The 23,431-nt window shown below is 39.5% G+C and overlaps 1 protein-coding gene across 6 annotated transcripts; it reads right to left on the bottom strand.

Annotated features, from left to right (window-relative positions):
• Positions 1 to 237: 237 nt before the first annotated feature.
• RNMT (RNA guanine-7 methyltransferase) lies at positions 238 to 23,354 on the bottom strand. 6 transcript variants are annotated; one of them, XR_013975096.1, is made up of 12 exons: positions 23,281 to 23,354; positions 18,443 to 18,841; positions 16,898 to 17,033; positions 15,229 to 15,354; positions 13,167 to 13,279; positions 11,092 to 11,273; positions 10,787 to 10,951; positions 6,759 to 6,876; positions 5,606 to 5,707; positions 4,714 to 4,747; positions 3,565 to 3,688; positions 238 to 1,931 (listed from the first exon to the last, which is right to left on the bottom strand). XR_013975096.1 is itself a non-coding variant. In XM_080919850.1 (11 exons), the coding sequence occupies exons 2-11, from the start codon at positions 18,797 to 18,799 to the stop codon at positions 3,651 to 3,653; spliced, it is 1,371 nt and encodes a 456-aa protein (XP_080775976.1). In that variant the 5' UTR covers positions 18,800 to 18,841; positions 23,281 to 23,354; the 3' UTR covers positions 3,104 to 3,650. The 6 variants fall into 6 exon arrangements, 5 of the variants coding, with proteins under 5 accessions (XP_080775976.1, XP_080775979.1, XP_080775978.1 ...); XM_080919850.1 differs by lacking the exon at positions 238 to 1,931 and having other exon boundaries at positions 3,104 to 3,688; XM_080919853.1 differs by lacking the exons at positions 238 to 1,931; positions 23,281 to 23,354 and adding an exon at positions 23,084 to 23,179 and having other exon boundaries at positions 3,104 to 3,688.
• Positions 23,355 to 23,431: the final 77 nt, after the last annotated feature.

Raw genomic sequence — 23,431 nt, 5'->3', positions numbered from 1 at the left:
TCAAAGACGAGTTGGCATTGTCAATGGAGGATAATTGAACTCCAGGAGCTTCTGGGTATCTGATAATATGAACTGGTGCATGTACGATGACTCTGGAATCTCATTCCTAGTAGGAAATGTAGCTACCTGCACAAAAATTCATTTTCTAGGTAACTGTGGTAGTGCAGTTCCCAAGCTAGAAATCAATCAAGCCACCACTGTATAATGTTGTTTATTCATACATGGAATATTATACAACCATGAGAATGAACAATGTACACCTACTGAGAATAAGAATCTCATGAACACTGCCAAGTGAAAGCCAAAGAATGCATTTTTAATTTAATCACATAATATTCCAAGTCAGATGAAATGGGTTTTGCGTAGAACTGGATGGTGGTAGTGGATGAAATAGTCAAAAGGGAACATTTGGCTTCTGTACTCATGTACATTTTGTCTGTGAAGAATCCCTGCTTGCCTGTATAAACACAACACTTAAAGAGAGGTTAAGCAAGCAAATTTACATAACTAGGACTGTCCACTTAATCCACAGTGAGACAGCATCTTCTCTTAAAGAGACTCTCTTGCACTGATACATCCACACAAAGGGGTTGGGGAAACACCATCACCTAGAGTGCATACATTCCACAGGTCTGGTTAGAGGACCCGGTCCTCACACCATGAAGAAGAATCTATCTCTATTCCTGCCAGGGTAACTTATTTACTTAAGCACCTTACTCAGGAATTAATACATCTAAGCTAAGGTGCCTTAATAACTAACACTCAAAGCTGCAGGGACCACCTGTTACACCCTTGGAAGTATGTAAGCATAGGACTTAAGGCCCACTACAGAGTAGAGGGGTTAACATGGCTTTGTCTTGAGAAATCTATATCTTCTCTACAGTCATCAGACAGGTCCGTTAACTGTAGGTGACGATACTCAGTCTTCTCTTGCTGGTAAGAATCAGTCTCTAAAATGCTTAGGGGTACTGAAGTTGTGTGTGCGAGCTCTGACAGGCTAGGTTCCCAAGATAGGGAGGGACTAACAACTCCTCAGCTTCTCTCCATCAACACTATACTCTGGTCTGTTCCCCCGAGTAAATTCCATGTCAGCATTCTAGGTCCTACTACAGTGCAGCTTTGTCCCCAAGCCAACCACCTCTAGTTCAAGTTGTATTATTCCCAAAAATGGCCCACAGTCTTCATTTCAAAGATTTTTATTTCTGTGTAGATGTCTGCATGTATATGCAGGTGCCAGCAGACTAGAGGAGAGAGCTCAAGACCCTGTAATTGGAGGTACAAGTAATTCTAAGCCACTTGATGTGTGTTCTGGGAACCAAACTCCAGTCCTCTGAAAGTTGCAAGAACTCTTAACCTGTGAGCCATGTCTCCAGATCCCGATCTTCATTTAGAAACAACCTGATTATACACTGTGTGGCATGCATGGGCGTATCTGAGCAGGTCATCTGAACCATTTTCACCTCTGAACCCAAGAGAAGGGACTCTTTCTGGATACTGCAATGAAAAGCCACACCTTTCTCATCAAGTACTACAAGTCATTACAAAAAATTAAACACTTAGGTTCCATGAATGTTGGGCAAAGTCTTATTTGTTGAAAGATACAATGGAAAAGGCCACCTTTCCATTCTTGTCCTCAAGAATTCATCCTGAATCATTGAACTTCTGCAAGGAGCGGTGAAGGGTGAAGGGACAGAGGTTCAACAGATAAAAACAACACAAAAGGAAAAAGGCAGCTGCTTGAACTGTTTTCTGTAGGGTGGCATCATGGGAACTCTCCTATGTCTTTGACAGTAGGTATAATGACTACAGCCCATCTCAGACCAAGACCATTTCCTCTGAGTCCTCAGGGAAGGGCCTAGGAACTCCACATTTTTCTTCTTGCTGCTTGGGACAGCCATCAATTATTCCACCCTTTGAGGAATTCTTCTCTCCTAAAAATGACCCATGGGATGGAATGGAAAGGGCAGAAAGAGACTAAAAATTGATGTATCACCTGTTAACTAAGACCATGAATTGTGATGAAACTTTCTCTAGCTGCCACAAAATACTTACTGGTACTTCCCCATGAATAAAATGAGCCTAAATTTCTAAGAGCAAGAACATTCTTGCCCATCCCACAACCCACAACCCCTGCACTAGAACCAAACCTACCCCCTAATACTATGAACAGTAACTATATATAAACTAGATGCTTTTAATTTTTTTGAATAATTAATTTTATTTTATATGTGTGTGTATTCTGCCTGCACATAATGTATATGTACCATATGCATGCCTGGTGCCCAGGGAGGCCAAAAGATGATGTCAGATCCCCTGGGACTGGAGTTACTGATGGTTGTGAGCTGCCATGTAAGTGCTAGCAACTGATCCTGGGTCTTCTCCAAGAGCAGCCAGCACTCAACTACTGAGCCATTTCTCTGGCCCTGAGCCGACTTTTAAAGCAAGTACTATAGATTTTTATAAAAAGTAGCATCTTTGTAAATTATCCTTTAAGTAGGTGATTTTTAAACAAATATATAATTGTATTTGCTCTTGATGTACCTAAAGGCTAGCAAGTTTCTTAAATGTGGCCTCAGTTCTAGAAGTCAACTCTATAACTGACAACTTAATGACAATTATGATGGTTGTGAGACAGCAAGTAAACACTTAGAAGGCAGCCATGCTGCTGACTACTATACCATTAACGCCTCAACAAGTGAATGTTTGAAACAGTAAGACAGTGGGGTCTGCCGTATGGAGCCCCAGTGCTTTAAGAGACGGGCAGAGTTGCGTGTTTGGGCCCTGGAAGGATACAGCATTAGTGAATTCTAAAGCGAGGATTATCTAAAATGCACCTCGCTGTGCTGCTCTTGTTGCGCATGCACACATCCATTTGAAAACATTAAGAAACAGAATCAGGACATGGCACTTTCACAAAAAGTCTTAAGAAAATCTAGCCATGGAATCACTGTCCAATAAAGAAAGTTAATCATACCTTAATCACAGCCTTAATAATTACATATCCTAATTGCTATGGTCAGAAATTCTAAAGAGAATATCAAACCATTCCATATTAACTCTATGCTGCCATCTAAATTTTCTATAGAGTCTCAGAATTGCAGTGTATTAGCAAATAGTTATTTTATTGAAACAGTCAAAATCTAGCCAAGTAGCTCTTATGACAATCTAAAACCAAAATTTAATCTTTTAACTTTAGCAATATATATCGAACACTTACATTCAAGTGTATAGAACACAATCCATTAAATCTTGAAAAACACTGTAAGAAAACTTGAAATGAGTGCACAGTGGCAATCTAGTGTTCCTTTGCCAATTCTACAGTTATTGTAAATTCAGCTCTGTAAACACATTCAGCAAATCACAGCACTGAAGAGGTCAGTCGCTCTGACATGCCTTGTTCTAGTTCTGACAGTAGAGGGAAACAATTCTTACAACATTACTTAGAAATAGATCTTAAAGACAGCTCATCCTTGTGTAAACACATTATGCTAACCTGTCACAGACAGTAAATGTCAAATGTATACACTGGACTTTGTGGCAGCATCCTACACAGTTAGAACTTACTATTAAAACAAACAAACAGCTGTCAAATGTTTCTGAGATGATCTGTTCCATCTGGAAGGATGGAGTGCTGCTCTGAAGCAATGTGCTCACTGCTGCTTCTCAAAGGCAAAAACCAAGTAGATACCTAAAGAAGAAAAAGAAGAGTTCAATGACTCATATCATCAGGGGAATGTTCTCAGACAGCACCATTAACTTTATAAGTTCTATGATTTGAGTAGTTTGGGGGTGAATATAGAATCACTTAAGTATACTTAAAAACAAAGTTCTACTCATCTATTTACACATCTAAGAACACTAGAATCTGATTTTAGATACATAATTTTAAACTCAAAATAATTGAAAGTGCATACGCTACTGAACACTCAGTAACTGTAGTACTTCTCAGATCTTGCTAGTTTGAAGAGCCAACTTTAAACTTCCCATCTACCTTTCCCTCTTCAGCACTTCGATTGTCTGACGATATTTGTTTGTTTCTCCCACTAAACTCTAGAAGGCAGACTTGTTTGCTTTTTAATCCCCTGAAGTCAGTGTTCAATGTTTATTAAATAGTATGTCTCTGACAGCAGAAACTGTTCAGATTCTCAAGACATGCATGTGAAAGATTGGAATCCTTTTTATTTTAACATTAAGGACCTACAAACTGAAGTCCTCTACATTTCCCTGTTGCAGAAACTCAGGACTTTGCACATCTGCCAGACTGTGCATTCTCCTCTGAAGAAAGCAGAATCATGTCAGCATGTGTCTGTATAACACTTGTTTCAAACACATGCCCATAAGAGCCCTTCTTACTCTGCTGTGATTAGTGTTCTATGTTCCCACTTTACTGTCAACATCTGAATGACTAAATTAAGTAATATCCACCAGAGAACTACATAAGTCAAACAGTTCAACAGAATCCCGAGAAGACAGAGGCAGCTGCTTAGTAATTAGTATGTAGTGAAAATACGTAAGCTCATAAAAGTATGTTGAATAAGTGGTCTACATGCATTTTCTCTTGTCACTATGCAGATGTGCAAATGAAGATGTGTGTGTGATATGTTTCAATGTATCAGCATAAATGCAAAATGTGTCAGAAAAACTCTTTTAAGTTTCAATGATCCCTGAAAACAGAATCACTGACATTATCAGTTAGCTGGATGATATACTCACTTGTAGCTTCCCATTCTGACTTACTTAAGGTTCCCTAGAATTACAGAAGAAAAAAAACTTTAGATCCAATACACAAGTAAATGTGAGCTTATTTTTAATAAAGGATAGAGGCAGCAACACCTCCTAACTTACTATAAGAACACACACTGCACATAGCATTATGACATACACATCTATAAACAGTCAATAAGATTAAAACTTTCTGAATAAAATTAAGAAAACACAAATTTCCTTACAGGAAGTTACTGTCACTGCCTAGTAGTGGTTGGGAAATGGAGGTAAGAACTAAAAGAAGTATCTACCCTAAACCTGTCACTTAAAAATGAAACACTGAACACTGCGTTTTACCAAAGAACCACAAGGTGTGTGCAGCTTTGCACAGGACACAGACTTCATGAGATCTAGTTTCAGTTCTAGAGCATAATGTAAATTCAAATTATGAGTAAAGAAAATTCTAAGACATTAAGGAAAATGTCTACAATCTTCACTAGGTCTAGTATAGTTCATTTTATCATCATATACTTAGTTTTTTTTTAACCAAGAGCCTGCATAAAAAGTCAATACAAATGAAAATATACTACTCTTCCGTTTCCCATTTAAGTTTGCAGAGCTCGGAATTCTGTCTCTGGAACTCTGCATTTGCAAGGATCTTGCAAACCAAGCCTGTGACTTTGCCTCACCCTTAGCGGCCTCATAGAAAGCTCTGTGTGCTACTCACTGAAATAAACACAGTGTATGTTTTACAGCATCAAAAGTCATCACAACTAAGGGAAACCAGATTATCACTTGCCAAATTTGTCATCTCGTAAACCCACATATTGTGCACAAGTGAAATAGGCTAAGCCGCCACACAGCACATGTTCCTTTGCTGCCTGTAGAAGCTGGAACTTACCAGAGGTGACCTCACTTGCCTGTTCTTCATGTACTCTGCTGCGTGCGCGTAGTCACCCACCTTTTCAGAGGCAAGTTTAGCGCTCCCATTTGCAGGGTATGGCTACGGGAAAATGCAAATTCTAGTTAAGAGATCTCACAGCAATCTGTGAGTATGAGTAAACACTGAACACAAATGACTGCTCTGCTTCTTTCTCCGTTTGAATATAAGCACAACAGGCTAGGCTTCTGGTACAGAAAAAAAATGATCGAAGTTGATGAGCCTCATGCCTGTAGCCCAGAAACAGCAGCATGAGGAGGGGGAGGGGGAGGAGGGGGAGGAGGGGGAGGAGGGGGAGGAGGAGGGGAAGGGGGAGGAGGAAGAGGAGGGGGGGGGGAGGACTGTTTCAAGTCTGAAGGCCGTCTGCTCTACATAATGAACTCCAGGTCAACTAGTAATACAGAATGAGACCTTGCCTCATAACAAAAACAAAGAATAAGAGTATTAATACTCTAAACTAAATACACGGTCTTAAATTTTGCATGGTATGATTCTAACAAGTTACAAGCACACTGATGTTATTATCTGCATAATAAAAGGGAAAGGAAAAGCAACCAATGACTGCAATCCCTCACAGCTTCACTGGAACAAGCAAGGAGTTAGGCAGTTAGGTGTCACCAGAGTCACCACAGAACAAAATTATACCTTGGTTTATGTGTTTTCACCCTAGGCCCTGGCCAGGAGGGAGGGCGCTAGACTGCTGACCTAGTCATAAGAGAACTGTTGTAGATGGGGAGGTCTCAGTTGTACTCAGAAGCCTGCCTGTCACAGCAGCATACAGCCACTACAGCAGGCCTGAGCAGGAAGAGGCAGGAACTGTGAATACAGTAGCAGAGCAGATGGGCGTCTTCCCAGTCCATGTGTCAGTAAGTCTAGGCTTGAGAAACGTTATTTTAAAGTAGGGCAGACTGCGTAGGAAACAGAACTAGATTTGAGTCCCACTCATCCATTAGCGAGTGTTCAGTGAGCATACTAGGTCACGGTGTCAGCCTCTGTCTTGGAAGGTACAACATCTGCAGCACCATAACCTGCAGTTACGTCTAACCCTGAAATAACCAAGTACCAAATGTATTCACCACGTCCTGGAATCTTTATACTTTGTCTGTATACTTACCTCCAGGGCCTGCATTCGTTTTAAGAGCATTTTATTTTCGTTGTTCTTAATCTTTTCTTCATAGAATTCCAGAAATGTTTTTTTATATATTAGCTTCATATTATACTTCTTTGCCATTCTGTCCAAAAGGATTAATGGAAACACTTTCAGATGTTTGTAATTTATTTTAAACAAATTATTTCATCACACTTCTGTGCACAAGTTGAGGGAACTTCTCTCTTCCCACTATGTGGATCCCACGGACTGAACTCAGGTCACCATGCTGGGCAGCCAGTGCCTTTCCCCACTGACCATCATCTCTCTGGTCCTTTCTCATACAGCTTACTTTTGAACTGATCACAGTGACAAGGGTTTAACTAAAAAAAATGTTTACTTCTGCTGAACAGAGTAATACAAATGAAGGATAAGTAAGTTGTCATGCCCATGAAGAAAGAAGCATGCTAAATGTCAATAAGCTTGCAGACAGGTCTTCCCCGAGCGTGGCTAACAGCTCATGGAAGAAAAGGCACTTTCCTATAAATTCTACTTTCTTTACATCTCCATAGCTGCAAATGAGGCAGCATCTTTCTTAAAGTATTTTCATCTCCTGCATTCTCTAGTAAGATAGATACTATATTTTTATCAAAAGAATATCTTGAATGGCTTCTCTGCAAACTGTTTTACAGGTTTCTCAACTTCTAAATGTCAAGGCTTTAAAGTTTGTTCCAGAATCTGTTTACTTCTCTGTCCCAACTACACGGGATGTTGGAAGCTGTGTGGAATCAACTTCTTGTGATCACTGCTCATTCACTCGCGTCCCTGGATAGGTCAGACACACTAACTTCACATCCTAAGATTGAACCTTCCAAGACTGATTTCTGCCAGTTCTCATCACTACGGTGAATCCACCTACCGTCTTCTATAGTCCCTGTGGTCAATACATCATAGAGTTCTTCTCTTACACATGTGTCCACCTCTTACCACATTCATTGACTGCCATCCTGCAATAGGGCTATCCCCAGCTTCCAGTCCTATCCTGCAATAGGGCTATCCTCAGCTTCCAGTCCCATACTGCCATAGGGCTATCCCCAGCTTCCAGTCCCATCCTGCCATAGGGCTATCCCCAGTTTCCAGTCTTACTCTCCCTCAATGAACTTTCCCAGGTACAGCCAGATTAAACTTGCAAATATACAAAAGTAGTCATATTACTATGTTTTTAGTACCCTTCACTCACTCCAGGATATAATCCCAAAGCTTTTAGCATGGTCTCCGAGCAATTCCTTTCGGAGGGGATCCTGCCTTCTCTTAGCAACTGCATTTTGGTTCAGCCCCACCAATTTTCCTTCCTCTTCTTAGCTCAGCCTTTTTGCTACTTCCTGAGTTTTGTAGAAACAGCCAGCCTTCCTGTCTTCTACGTCCACGTCCCATTCGACTTAAAGGCTGTCCTTAGAGTTCTCTCCTTCCTCCTGTTAGCACTCCTGAATGTGCTAAGTTTATTCAACCCTCAGCAATATGCAGTATCCTGGAGACAATCACAGGGAGTGGGTAAAGGAAAAACAAATGAACATATATACAAGACAAGGCTCAAGAAGGAAGGAACAGTTGAGGGAAGAAGGTTGAAGGGATGTCAGAGGCTCCTGGCACTGGGACTGACACTGAATAAGACACATTCAAGCCTCTATTATTATCTGAACTAGCCCTTCTTGGACAGACAGCATGAACATACGTACTTCTTTTACTCAACAAAACTCAATTAAAATAAATCTCCAAGACAAGTCACTAGAAACAAAAGCAAGTTATATGTAAAAAAAGGGGAGAAATTATTTAAAAAGAACCCAATTTGTGCAATTTAAATGGGCTTTTCAACAAAAAGGGGGAAGGGATCATTAAAAAGAATCCAATTTGTGCAATTCAAATGGACCTTTTATAAGTTAATTGCATTATTGTTTTGTTTCTTAATTAAATGGCAAGAAACCATCTCAACCTCAACATTTTTTAGATTTAGCATACACAAATAAGTACATTTTAGAAAATGATGTATTAGGCTGTGGTCATGCATTTTCTTGGTAAAACTATTGTTTCTCTCATCCAACCCACATTGCCCTTCCCTTGACTCAGCCCCGAAAGGAGGAATACAAGCAGGTCCCACAGTGAGAGCCACTCTCTCTGGTTCTTGCCCTACCACCATGCGACACACTGCTGGTAAGGTCACTTTTCCACTCTCCTCAGCTCCAGAATTCCTCCCGGCACTGGTCTACACTTCTGTTAGTGTTGGGATACCTCAGCCATACTGGAACCTGTCCAGGGACCTCAATGAAGCAACCACACACACAGAATATGAGCTTCACCAGTCAAAAACCAAAATCAGTATTTAATTAACAGAACCATGAGTTGCTCTTACTTAAGGAGAAATCAACCAAGGTTAGTTAACAAAAAGGGAGAAATAGATTACCACTCAACAAAGGTGGACTAGAGGAAACTCCTATCAAACACACAAGCAATAAACTAACTCCAGATGACTAGGTCCTAACACAAAACACAACAGGAAAAAGCCAGGAGCGTATAGGCAACACTAACGGAACTTTAATAACAACAACAGAAACGGACATTAAATGTGAGGAGAGTGTGGGAGAAACATGGGAAGAAGTGAACATGGGAGCAAGGAATGCATTTGATCAAAATTGCAACTCCTACATAAAATTCTCAAAAAAGTAATGATATAAAAATAATTATATATTAAAGAATGAATCTATAACTTTCTAAGTTTATTATGTTCAGGCAATTTACATAGAAAATAATGCTACATTTGCTCAGCACTAAACAACAGCCTTTCACATTCTTTTTTGTTGTGTGTGTCTACTAAAGCTACTAATTTTGTTAAGTAGAAACATCAAGCTAACATAGGAAACATGAAGAAAACTAATGTCTTCTTTTATGAAGTTAAAGGGCAAGCTTTTTTTCAAACATCTGAAAATAAAAAAGCATTGATTTTAAAAATTAAATTTTATAAGCAGCTTGCATCTGTAACACTGTACAGGATATTCATGTCCTGTCCTGTCTTGATTTTCTCTTGCCTTCCTCCCTCTTTCTCCAGTTCTCTACTTTCTTTCCTTGTTTCGAGACAGTCTACATGGTAGCCCAGGATACCCTCAAACTCACAGTAGGCCTCCTGTCCTCCTCCTGAGCACCACCCATGGCACAGGTCTCACATCACACTGGCTCAGGAAAGCCCTGTGTTTACAGTGTTTCACGATGACCAAGTCTACATTAAAATACTCACCAGCCAAATCTAGGTGAGCAAAGCCCCTCCTGTTTTCAGAAAGTACGAAATAAAATTTCATCATCTGTATACAGTCTCCATCTAAGTTGGCTTTTATTACTCTTCTGGCAGGGAAATCCTGCAGATTAAGGTACCTATCACAAAGTCTTGAAGCCACATGACAGTATCTAGTACCTTCAATCTTTAATATGCTTACAGTTCACCAGAATTCTCAAGAGGATACACCATGAAATCAGGACTCTATATCAACATGTAGGAAGCCTGGCATGGTGGTGCACACCTTTAATTCCAGCACTAGGAAGACAGAGCCAACTAGATCTCTGTGAGTCCAAGACCAGCCTGGTCTACACAGCAAGTTACTAGACAGCCAAAGCCACATATATTCAGAGACCCTGCCTCAAAAGAAGAATGATAAAGAAAAAGAAAAACAAACAACAAAAAACCCACTAGGCTAGTCCATGGGCAATTTCAAAGCTATACTGAAATACAAACTTCTGATACTCCCTTTCAAAAGGAGGATCTTGGACTTAAGAATACATCTTTCTATTACTAAAGCTGTGTTTGCTACCTGCAGGATCCATTATTTTCTACCTTGAACAGAAGCAGCTGGCTCCCTTCCCTTAGGAAAGAATTATTTAAACACCAATTCTACAGCTGGGGCTTTTTCTTGAGGTTGCATTTAAAATACACTATGAATAGCAATATTAATTTTGTCCCCTTAGGACAGGGATTAGGGGAAAGAAAAAGCAACAGATCAAGACATTCTTACTCAGTTAGCAATGGAAAATAGACCAAGAATTCAGGGACATCCACAACACCTTCCAAGTTAAAGTCATATTTGCAGCCAAATAAAGGGTAGTTTCCTTTCTTCTGGAATTTCACAGTGTATATTTCATTTCCAAATGATTCTGTTTCTGAAGCTTCAAGGCGTCTTCTATTGGGTGATTCCACAACCAAAATAAAAGAATTATGATTAATATTTTCATCCTATCAATCATATCATGCATGTGAAAAAATACATGATACAATTTTAAAAGGCACCTGACCAATTTTAACTGGACTCAAGTTACTTACATCAATTCGAAGCTATTGGGAGTGGTACCAATAAAATAGCCGCCAGGGTTAAGCCTTCCACAGGCATTTCTAAGCATCATATCAGCCTGCTCCAAGGACTCAAAGGAGTAATGGCAAGCAAACTGACAGCTGCAGATGTCAAAATACATTTCTGGATCATGGAATTTTTCAGCCAAAAGTTCCTGTAACAAATGTAAATGGGTTAATATTTTAAACTAATTATAACATAGGTCAAAAGTTTTTTTAATTACTAGAAATTAGGCCTCTTATGTAGTAGACATTCCAATAGTAATCAATAGTTTTCACCAATCTTTGATTTATTTTGTCATGTATATACTATACCAAGGACCACTTAATAAAAGTTTTCTTTCCCTGACCTAACAGTTTCTCCAGGTCTGCGAACAGCACAAGAACAAGTGGGGACACAGTACCGCAGGGCTCACTGGCCAGCTGGCACATCCCAGTCAAGAAGCCCAAGGCCCCTTCAAGAAACCCTATCTCAGGAAAAAGGAACAATATCCAAGATTCGCTCAATACCCACCCACCTACCACAAACATATAAAATAATCATGACTTTGACTTTATGGTGATCTTAAAAAAGTGAGAATTCTGAAATCATGTTAAAAATATGTCAGGTCAGAGACATGAGTTAGGTAAAAAGTGTCAGACCCTGCAAGCCTGAGTTTGTGGCCTTGGTATACATGCAACTCAGGGCACGGCAGGATGTGTCAGGAGTCTGACCATTATGGTGAGATGAGGTGGACACAGGGAAATCCTCTGGAAGGTGGTAAACCTATGTAAAGAACAGCAGCAAACAAGGAAGGTTTGCCCTTCACACAAAGTAGAAGGTAAAACTGAGTTGGAGGCTCCTGACCTCCTGTGAAAACCGTCACAAATGAACGTCCCTCGAACACACTATACTCACAAAATTAATAATAAATGAATAAAATGTTGCATAACATTTCAGTTGGTCTTGAGAGCTAAAATAAACTAAGGTTCAACAGTCTCTTGGGTTACTCAGCCCTTGGCATCCAAAAGAAACAGTACTTAAGTCTTTACCTGTTAAGCAGCATACACATTCTCACCCTCATTTTCAAGGCTGCAAGCACACTGTGACTGACTAAACAGGTACTACTTAAGGGTATTTAAACAATACTTAAAGACACAGAAGATCAATCCAGTTGAGAATCTCAGAAGAACAATTCAAGGTGAAAAGCACACAATGACATAACAGGAAACCATCCTTACAAACTACAAAGTGAACAAAACACACGTTTAAGTCCAGGTCTACTGCAAAATAAAGCAGCCCTTCATATCCTCTGGCTCTGTAACAGCAATGTCAACCAAGGATGCCAAGATGAGAGGAATATCTATTTGACTATCTTTGACACTTATTTCCGAGATGTGTGACAATTAACAGTTACTTAGTGTTTTCACTATATTCGGTGCCATGGCAAAACCACCCAGACATGCTTTGAAAGCATACATGACCATCTGTGTAGCTACCCACAGATGCTATGCATTTTATATAAGGGATTTTGACCTTCTGTAGACTCTGAGACTTTAGGGAAAGTAAAGGATGACCATTTGAAAACCAATCTGCCCAAATCAAAAGAGACTTCAAAATATCCATTTATTAAAAGTAAAACTTGCCTAAAAATATCCAATTATTTATTATAACAGAATTTCTAACAGAAATTGAAAAATGCATGTCTTAGGATTTTTAATGTTTCAAATCACAATTTAACAAACAAATCAATCTGAAAACTGGGAAGTGCAGCATGCATGAGGCCTAGCATTGATCCTAGCACTGTGAAAGAAATAGGAAAAGATAAGGTTGGAGAGACGGCTCAACAGTGAAGAGCACTTGCTGCTCATTGTAGAGGACACAGGCTAGATTCCTAGAACCCACATGATAGCTTAAAACTCTCCTTAATTCCAGTTCCAGGGGATTCAATACCCTCATCTGGCCTCCATCAGTACCAGGCATGCATGGGGTGCACACTAACATATATGCAGTCGGACGCTGATATACATAAAAATAAACCTAAAACTTAAAGCAAAAAAATCTGTACCTTTGAGCAGTCAGCAGTTATAAATTCTGCACTAAAAATATACTCGTTATCACGACGACATTTCATGTCTTCATAACGTTGTTGACACTGTTTCATAGAAATATCAGCAATATCTGAAAGAGTAAAAGGTATGTATGTCAACACAGAATAGCAACTCAACTGATGAACAGTGGTATGAAATCCAAGAGTAAGATAAGAAAAAAGCTGTGAGGGTCTATTCTGTTCTTATTAACTGAAGGCTTTGGTTTCTTCTCTTCTGTAAATGTTCAACAACACTCCACACAGATAGGCAGCTTCTCTGTTCCTGAAGAGAAGCTTTCTTTATAATAATCATTCGGGCAATGGCTAAGCTGATCATCTCTGTGTGTATGGAAGTCAAAGGACAGCTTCAGGAATGGGTTCTGAGAACTTATTAGGCTCAGACAGCATGGATCTTTATGCACAGAGCCAGGTTTTAAATATTCATTCAAATATGAGTCAGAAAACTCAGATTCCAACAAGAACTATAAAACCTAACCCCATCTATCAGCTTATTTTGTGAAATACCAAGTCACTGATTTCACAATGAAATGCATCTGAACTCCTTGCTATGAGATTTGCACTTGGTACAGAAAAGTCATGATGGGCAAAGACAGCCCTTAGTCATACGTGCAGAGCAGTGGCACCAATGGTACTATGAAGGTGTTCTGGGTTCCTCACTATCACACACCAGTGAGAAAAGCCAGTTTTCCTTAAAACAGAAGAAAATCTTGGCTGATTCCCATCTCTGAGCGCCACCATGGGAAAGGAAGGAGCAGCCATTCCTGTCCCTAGCATCACACAGCACTTCTGGGATTGTGAGCTGACACTGTCATGTGTTCAAAGAGTCACTTGAACTTGAAAGAATGACTCTTGAACTCTATAACCCATGTATTTTTGAAGATGAACAGGGTCATTTCAAGGGACACAATGGACAGTGTTTATTGCCAGAGATAAAATTTTGCTTTCAAAAACAACAAAAACAAAACAAAACAACCCCCCCACAATTCTGAGGAAAAAAATTTGTATCAACCCCCTTTGTGGTTGGATATAATATTTAAATGTTATTTCTTGGTGTTAGTCACAAAATAACTTCAGTAAACAGTACTTCACAGGTATTATTGAAACCATTCTGAAAATATAAGACAGACCAATGGGTCTGAAAGTAAGGGAGTATGCAGTGTTTGCTAGAAGGCTTCAGATCCCACACCTCACTCCCCTTACAGGACTGCCCGCTGCTTCTTTAGTCAGAGATAAATCCACAATTATCTGAAAAGGCTAACACCACTTTTCATTTATAACCACTTATTCACCAAATTTACGAAAGGATCTGGGGTAAATGTAGAGACATTTCTCAAAGTTAACTTGCCAGCATTTCCACTAAACTTTATTTGTATGAATTAAAAGATCACAGCCTCAATTTCTAACATGTTCAAGAATCAACAGCTTTAGCCACACACACAAAATTATCAATTCTCCAGTAACTGTTTAAGTATCTGTGGCTTGTCAAATAGGAAAAATTAAGGAAACTACTGATTTGGGGCAGTACTTTTGGAGGCGATGCTGTTGTACATCCTGATTCACCAAACAGAAAGAAAATGATACCCGATAGAAATATTAATATAATAGTAACAATGTCCTTTCTTTTAGTCAAGTTAATATTAACTATTACAAAACCATCAGAAGAGACTTAATAATTGACTTAATAATTATCACCTGCATGGTATCAGGAGAGAAGGTACCTTCAGACATCTTAGCATCACATTGGCAAGAAGGCCCCTTTAATTTCCCATTCAACTAACTGACCAAAATAATTCTGACCTTTAAGATGTGTTATTTGTTTAGTTTATCGATTGTTGCTATCACTGTATCTGTGCATGTGTTTGTGAACAAGGGAGAGACAGTGCACAAGCAAGCGCTTGCCCCTCCTCCTTTATTTGGGCTCTAGGAATAGGACTCAGGTGGTCAGACCTGCATGGCAAATGCCTTTACCCACCACACTGGCCCCCAAACCAGCTCTTTACCTTGTCAGTGTTTATCTTACCAGCACACACTAGCCTGCTAATTCTCCCCTTTCTCCACTTGAGCAAATCTCCACCTTTTCCACATCCCAGGTCCAAAACAGTGATGTCACGGTTTTTTCTTTGCCGTACCTTTTCTAAAATTTCCCCTAAAAGAGAGAAATCAATCATAACACACTTTCTCTATTTTTAGTACAACAGTGTCTTTCAAACCTACTAACTTCTGTCTAACAAATCATATGGACTTGACCACATTAATGCACAGTTAACATTAAGTTGGTATTCCAAAATCTAACCAAGAGGAGGTAACTTGATCCCTTATTACTAAAGAGTTCACATGTTTTGCAAGGCTAAAATGATTTCTTGAAAAATACTTTCAAAATGTGAATTGTTAAGTAGGTGATATTTAAGTGCTAATTTTTTTAAAGCTGTGATGATTTTTATCAACTGTGATGAGAGAAAAACTAACCTGCATTTCTTACAGCATTTTCTATCACTTCCCACAGCCCAGTGTTTAACTGCGACATACTTAAACTGAAGCAGCTACAGAATAATTGTAGCTGATTCTTTTCTTTCCCGTCAGTCTTGAGGACTAGTCAAAAAACTGAACATACATTTCAGTTTAAAAGGCTTACTAATAATAGTCTGACATAAACGAGCTACTCAGCAGTACTAAAACTTGATACAACAATGGATCTTACACTTATTTCCCCTTCATTTATTACTCTGTTTAATATTTATCATTTGTACGAATACTATTTGGGTGGCTAAATATTCACTACCAACATTTCTGCCTTTCAATATAGATATAAAAATAGTTTCCATTAGAAGCATAAGTGTCCCATATTTAAGCTTCTGTCATGAATCGTAATACTTACTCACCAAAACTACAAAATGACAGGGGCACTCATCAAAGTCAACTTGTCAGAGTTCCCATTAACAAAAAAAAAAAAAAAACAAAACAAAAAAAAAAAAAAAAAACTTCACTATAAAAAAAACCTTAAAATATACTCTTAAAATTTCTCTAAACTTACACCCAAGTCTGATTTAACAAGACAAAGAAAGCAATTTACATTCTAAGTCATAGTTTCTCCACTCATTTCCATTTTAATTTTAAAGGTGAGTTTCCATAGAGGAAATACTAGTTCCAAAGCTGTATGTCTTTATCAGGTAAACATCTGCCTCAAGAAATCATGTAAGACAGACAATCTCTGTAACTGACACCGACTCAGTACAGACACAGGTAGAGCCCTAACACTGTTCCTTTCTATACATAATAAACTCAACATTCAATCCAACACGCACTTCACTAAAACAGAGTAAGACAATTATGTAATAGCCTTGAGTAGCATTACCTAAAAGTGGAAGCCTGTTTAACTTATATCAACTAAACATCATGAACGTCCCATACAATGAACTAAAAACAAATAGTAATTTCTCCAAGGGCCTGCCTCTGGCTCTCTAGCTTTTTAACCAAAATGTGAGTGCAGAGGGAGAGGAACCGACGAGGAAGCGATGGCCTTCAACACTTCAATCGTGAGTAAAGCTGGGAGGGAAGGCCAAAGTGGAGAGAAGGGCAGCGACAGCTGAGCGGCACAGCACTTTCAATGTGCACACCCGGGGTTCGATGAAAAGCAATGTACCTCAAGAAAAATTTAAGTCTCCCAACCAAAGGGCAAAAAATGATCATACCAATAAGAATACTTTTAATCCAATTGTTGAAGTTTCTTAGGTAAAGAATGCGGCTTTGACTACGCTTCACCAAGCCAACCTCCTGAAGCTCATTATAGTGGGCAGCCACTGCTGAGCTGTGTCCTTCCTCCAGCTTCTGAAACCGAAAGCAACAGAATTTGAGGTTAAAGCACAGTCTGGAAAAGGAGGAAAGGCCTCAGGTCACCTGACTTACGTTACAGACCAAGCAAGAGCAACTCAGGTGCGCTTCACAAAGCAACGGCTGGCCCACAGAATAATGCCAATTACTACCACCCCTAAGGATTGCCCTGATTCTTTATAAAAAGAATCCCCAGTTTAAGGTCTGAACTGTGACCCTCACCTATATAATTTAAGACTAAATGTTTTAAGAAAACTACTGTGCTTCAGAGTTTTTATTTACTCAACTTAATAAATTTGTCAATGGATGAATTCCTAAAAGGAGTGAAAGAATAAGCTATCACACTTTAGCATCAGCAGGAAATTATTGCTATGATTATGTAATGCATATATAGGGAGTTAGCATTTAATCCATTACACTCAATATCAGTGACTTTTATTACACATTAATCTGATGAAACCATCTTCAATCTGCATGTAGTAAAATCCTCAGCATTCTATAAAAATTCTAGGAAAAGGCCTCCAGCCTCTGCCATCTTTTTCAAAGCATCTGATTCTCTATTTTATATCAAATTTAAGGGTCAAATTTTACTTGGGAAAAAATATCTTCCAGTATAAGTTTAAAAACTCAAATTTAACATGTAAGATTACCTTTCTACAAGGATACTGTTGGTGAAAGCCTGGCCTGCACTTTCTCTTCCAGACCTGACAACAAAATGCTACTAACTGGCAAAATATTCTCTCTTTCCAATCCCAGATTCAGCCTCAGCATCCTTTCCAATGTTGAACGTTTGTTATACCTTGCTCAGTATCAGGTTAATCAACTTAACCAAGATTATAATAACTATGTAAACCAGACTAGAAGTTGGAAGAATTTGTACTTTAGCACATTAGTAAAGGAGAATAAAGCTGGACACAAGTTTGACATCTATTACTTTAAGTGATCATCTGGCTACTTGAAATGTCCAATAAAAGAGGGCAAACCATAAACCAGCCGGGCCACACACTACCATCTTTAAAAAAAGAAAAAAACATTAGTAGGGGCTGGAGAGATGGCTCAGTGGTTAAGAGCACTGACTGCTCTTCCAGAGGTCCCAAGTTCAAATCCCAGCAACCAAATGGTGGCTCACAACCATCTTTAACAAGATCAGATGTCCTCTTCTGGTGTGTTTGAAGACAGCTACAGTGTAGTCATATATAATAAATAAATATAATCTTAAAAAAGTATATCCCAGCACAAGATTCACCTTAACAAAATTTTAAGAATTAAGAGTCTATTGTAATTTAAGATTATACTTATTTAAAAGCAAACCATTCCTAAAAGGTTTAACTATATCTATAATTTCTCCACAGCTGCCCTATACTCCGTTAGCACACTGAATTAAAAAGAAAATACCAGCAGCGTACTTTCCGAGTTTCCCCAGCGTCCTGAGGCTTTCTCTGGGTAAGTCCTCCAGGGGAAGGCTCATCTTCATCACCCCTCTCCAGTTTGCTTCTCTTCGAAGCACCTCCATCATCCTCACAGTGTTTTTCCTCTAAGATGATTTCGACATCGCGTTTTCTTTTCTTGGATGGAGAATCCTGCACATAACTAGAATTTTGCTTTACAAGATCACCTTCAAACTCTATGGGAGTTTCTGGTTGATGTACTTGCTGGCCTGCAGGAGTCTTTTCAGAAAGCTTCTGCCCAGATGCAGCAGCTTCATTAGCACTTGGAGGAGATTCTGTCTCAGAATCTACAAATGCTTTTGCAGAACTTTCCATTTCTGGTTACTTGAACTGACAGCAAAACCTCATGAATAAACACTGGAACAGTCAAAAAAAAAAAAAAAAAAAAAAAAAGTATTATTTACATGTACTAATGTTAAGACTCTAAAAAAAAAATCTCAGTCATACAGACACATCTAATCTATAGCCCAGGACACTTATGGCCATTCACTAGAGATAGGAATATGGCCAACACAAACACCATAAACTGAACAGTACGGTTCTCAAGCATGAGCTTTGTAATGGCATTGTTTCATAATGTCAAAAGGTTGCACACACCAGGACTAAAACAAAGCTTATATATGCATTATATATAAAGCTATCAATACATTGATATTGATTAGAATGACTCCAAACATCTACAATTTCATTTATAAAGTCAGTCTGCACATTTAAAAAGACAAATGCAGTTAAGATACACAAACACAGGTTTGGCATCTAAGATCTAAAATTCTTAGAGTAGCCATCAAATATATACTCCATACCAAGCAGCTTTGCTCAATCAAGAATTAAACACGGCATTATTCCTTCTACTTTATGTGTACTGATTTTTACAGACATATTTATTTAGATACACTTATTAAATTATTTGAACTATATTGTTAAATTAATAGAACCATTAAGGCATTGCTTTGGTTTGGAAAGAATTTGAATATGAAATTATTCCCTCACAGGCTTGGGTGTCAAATGCATGGTCCCCACCTAGTAGAGCTATTTTGGGAGATTCAGGAAATCTGAGAACATGGGGACTAGTGTAGAGCAAGTAGGTCACTGAAGAGATACCACTGAAGGTTAATCCTTGGTAATTGCTCCTCCACCTCCTGTCCATTCCTAGGAAACAAAGCTCCTTAGTCGCACACTACCGCTGTCATGGTATTCTGGCCAAGTGCAAGGAGCCAAACAATCTGAAAAACCTCAAAAAACACAAGCCAGAGCAATACTCTATCCTTTAAACCACTTTCTCTGACATCTGGTCAAAGTGATGCAAAAGTAGCAGAGAGGTGGGTTGCCATGCTGTAACTACCTGACAATGTTGTGCAGCTATCTTTGGAACTCAACCAAGGAATGATTTTGAAAAATGTGTGTATGTGGGGTAGTGTATTAGGACATAGTAATATGACCACACTTCATGTTTCTGCTCTAGATTCTCACTGTGAAGCTGGTAAGATATGGCTACTAATAACCATATTACAGTCCGAGCATGGTCGTGAATGGATTCAATCCCAGCAATTGGCTGGCCAAGATTAAGGGATCTCTGTGAGTTGGAGCCAGTGTTCCAGACCAGCTAAGGCTACCCAGTAAGAACCCATTTCAAAAAACAAAAAAAAAAAAAAAAAAAAAAAAAAAAAAAAAACCAAAGATTTGAATGTAGACATTTCTTCTACTAGATTAACTAGTCTGCTAGCTTTCAACTCAGCTTGTTACAAAGTTTCACCATAGAGATAAATCTTTTTAAGTTCTTTACCAGAGTATATGAATGGCTTGTAGTCCAATTCCCCAAAGCATCCTTGTTCCCACCTGAGACCTTAAGCCTGGCCTCACTGATCACTACTGTTGACAAGCTAATCTTCCAAATTCCCACCAGAATTACCAAGTAACTTTCTTTTTACCTTCCAGGGTCTCACAGCAAAGGGCCTGCCCTGAGTGTAGGAAATGTTGACATTAAACTTGTGAACAGCACTACACTGCTAGCTCTGAGGACTGAAAGCAGGTTCCATGCACTTGATTATCAGATGGTCACAGACCTTTCGTGTTAGAGCAAAGTCTTACCTCGTGGGAAACCCCGCACAGGTTTATGGTGAGTGCTTGGTTGGTTTTCGGCTAGTAGCACTATTTCGGGAAGTTCCAAAGACTTGAGGAGGTAAAGGTGTTTGGAGGAAGGATGTAAACTATACATGGTTGCCAGTAATTCCTTGACTACCATGAGGTAAACTGTCTCCTTCTTTACACACTCTCTCACTAGCATCCTGTCCTGCCTTATCACAGGGCCCAAATCACCAAAGCCAAGTATTGTGGCCTGAAATCTCCTAAATTATGAGTTATGCTTTCCTATAAGTTGCCCTTAGGTATTTTGACTACACAAAAATAATACAGAAAGTAAAGATGTTGAAATCCTTATTTCATAATGAACCCGTAATTACACAGACAGTGAAGAGCAGAAATAGCTTTAGAACAGCTTGAAGACTCACCTTTAAATCTCTTTCAAATATGTTCTGGGGCATATGTATAAAGTGAGAGAAAAAAGAAGTAATCTATAAGAAAGAAATTGTTTTGGCCTACGTATTTAGTCTTTCAAATTTGCCAACCTACTACTACTACTGCAAAAAAAATGCACGTGAACAATCTTCACTAAATTTATAACTTAAATACTCTTAATTACTCTTCCCCTCCATCATTTAATGCCTAGAAGAAACTTAGTTTTACAATCATAAAACCATGGGAGGCAGAGGCAGGTGGATCTGTGAGTTCAAGGCCAGCCTGATCTACAGAGACATTTCCAGGACAGCTGGGGCTACACAAAGAAGCCCTGTCTCGAAAAACAAACAAAAAACCCAACAACAACAACAAAAAACATGTGAAATATTATCCTTAGCTGAAACTATTGCCTAAAATTAGTACTGGTATTTAAGGGTGAATTTTATCCATACTGTCTATACTTTACAGATTAGCTGTCACACAAAACTGTTAAGAATGTCTAGAGTCCTGTGTCAAACGACTCTATGATGGGAACTTTAGACACAGGAAAGCAATGGCTCTTACCTCAAAGGGGATAGAAGGTAATTTATTCTGGAGCCAAATTTGTGACAATGACTAAGGGACTCAGATTCAGGTTACTAAAATTCCATGTTCTAACATAGTAACCATTCCAGTTAGTTATATAGTAGCAGAAGAAAGAAACCATAAATCCAGACACTTCTCAAATAAATTGGTGGAAACATCAGGTAGGTGGGTCATAGAAAGGCAAGTAAGAATTAGCTACAGGAACCAGATACTAGGACTAGGACTTGGTCTATTTGTACATTCTAAAGGATTTACTTAATGGTCACAAAATGTCAGGTCACACACAGAGCAAAATAGATGACAAATAAGGAGATTAAAGATAGACCAAGATAATTAAGATCTGGACTTGGAAGACTCCATCTTATCCAAAGTTTCAAAGACCACCAAGATTCTGAAACTCAGTTAACAGCTTTGTAGTCATTGCTTCTTTCCAGGAATTCTTGTTCACAAGGGCACACTCTGGGCTCTGGGCTGGATCCCCAGCTTTGCATCAATAACTACAATAATAAAACTATCAACAATGGTAATGAAAATACTTAAAAGAGAGGCGTCCTGACAGAACAATGCAGAAGGAAACTTATGGTAAAAAGCAGACTGACAGGGAGTTCAGTATTTTTACCTGCAATCACTCGGTAACTTGCCTCACAGCAATCAAGGTAGTCTAAAGGGATACCTAGATCTCTTGAGCTGTCAAATTGTTGGAACAACGAACACCAAGATAAAGAAAAGGGAGAAAAGGAGGAAGGGAGAGAAAAGTTGAATATTCCCCTGGGAACCTTATGCTGAGAGATGGGAAAGGAGCAAGCCAAAAGGAGCAAGACCACGTTACAAGAAGCAACGGAAGCCCAAGCAAAGACGGGTAATTGTAGGCAGGACCACACTTTGGCCAGGTTGCATTTTTTAATGCCTTCTATTTAGACCTCACCCTCATTTCAAGGCCCACAAAAATGGAGGGATTATTGGATGGTTATCTCTGCGTCACCTCCCGATGTCACAGAGTGAAATCTCCTTTCTGCTTTTTTTTATTAACTCGGCTCTTTTAACTGGCTGGCTGGGGTGGCGGAACTGTGCTTGTTGGGGTATGCACAGGCCAGGACCCCTCCGTAAGTTCAGTAAGGACTCTAAAGTAAATCATTGTTCTTGCTCATCTCAGTTTGTGCCTGCTAGCTAATGGTCAAGCATGACTTCGACGGACCGCCTTGACTGTCTACAGCTGGGTGCAAGACAATAAAACAGAAGGGGAAAAGCAGCTCTCAAATGAATTTCATCTGTTCTCCACCCCCCTCTCCGGCCCAGCCTTTTGCTCAACTTCTAGTTCAGGATCCTAAGGCAGAGCTCCAGACAGAACAAATCCTCTTCGGCCCCCAAACGTCTCCTGCCCATCCCTCATCACAGCACGAGCACAGTCTCCGACCCATTCCTCATTCGGCCCGAGAAGAAAGAAGCACAGAAGCTCGTCCTCCCTGGGCTAGTGTAATCTGGAGGAGCAGCAGCACCCACCGTCTCAAGTCAAGCAGTACCCACACTGCTTCCGGCTACGGGCACAATAAATTCCACGAAGCAAGGACGGGAGGCAGAAGGCTAACGGGGAACGAGCCCGGCCAGGAGTCCCGGCGTTCGATCTGTCTTTGCTCTGAGCACATAAGATTAAAGACAAAGAAGCAAGGAAAGGCCAGAACGCCGAACGCCACACTCACCCTCACAGTCATCCACGATTCTGTTTGCGGAAACGCCGGCCGGAGCCACGCGTGCCTTGTTACGTCACTTCCGGGGAGTGCGCCCGGGACTAGTAATTCCAAGGCCAGACTTGGAGCACGGCTTCTTCCGCGTCGGAACTACGAGTCCCAT

This window comes from Micromys minutus, assembly GCF_963924665.1.
Source record: "Micromys minutus genome assembly, chromosome: 8".
In the NCBI taxonomy this organism is placed as follows: Eukaryota; Metazoa; Chordata; class Mammalia; order Rodentia; family Muridae; genus Micromys; species Micromys minutus.
The sequence above is the reverse complement of the archived record's forward strand: the minus strand, read 5'-3'. Positions and strand labels throughout refer to the sequence as shown.

Coding starts and splice junctions, on each gene's coding strand:
- RNMT (XM_080919850.1), bottom strand. CDS start 18,799: ATGGAAAGTTCTGCAAAAGCATTTGTAGATTCTGAGACAGAATCTCCT. Junction 13,280..15,228: donor TAGCAGGCTAGTGTGTGCTG/GTAAGATAAACA, acceptor TTACTCTTTCAG/ATATTGCTGATATTTCTATG. Junction 4,748..5,605: donor GGCAAGTGAGGTCACCTCTG/GTAAGTTCCAGC, acceptor CTGTAATTCTAG/GGAACCTTAAGTAAGTCAGA.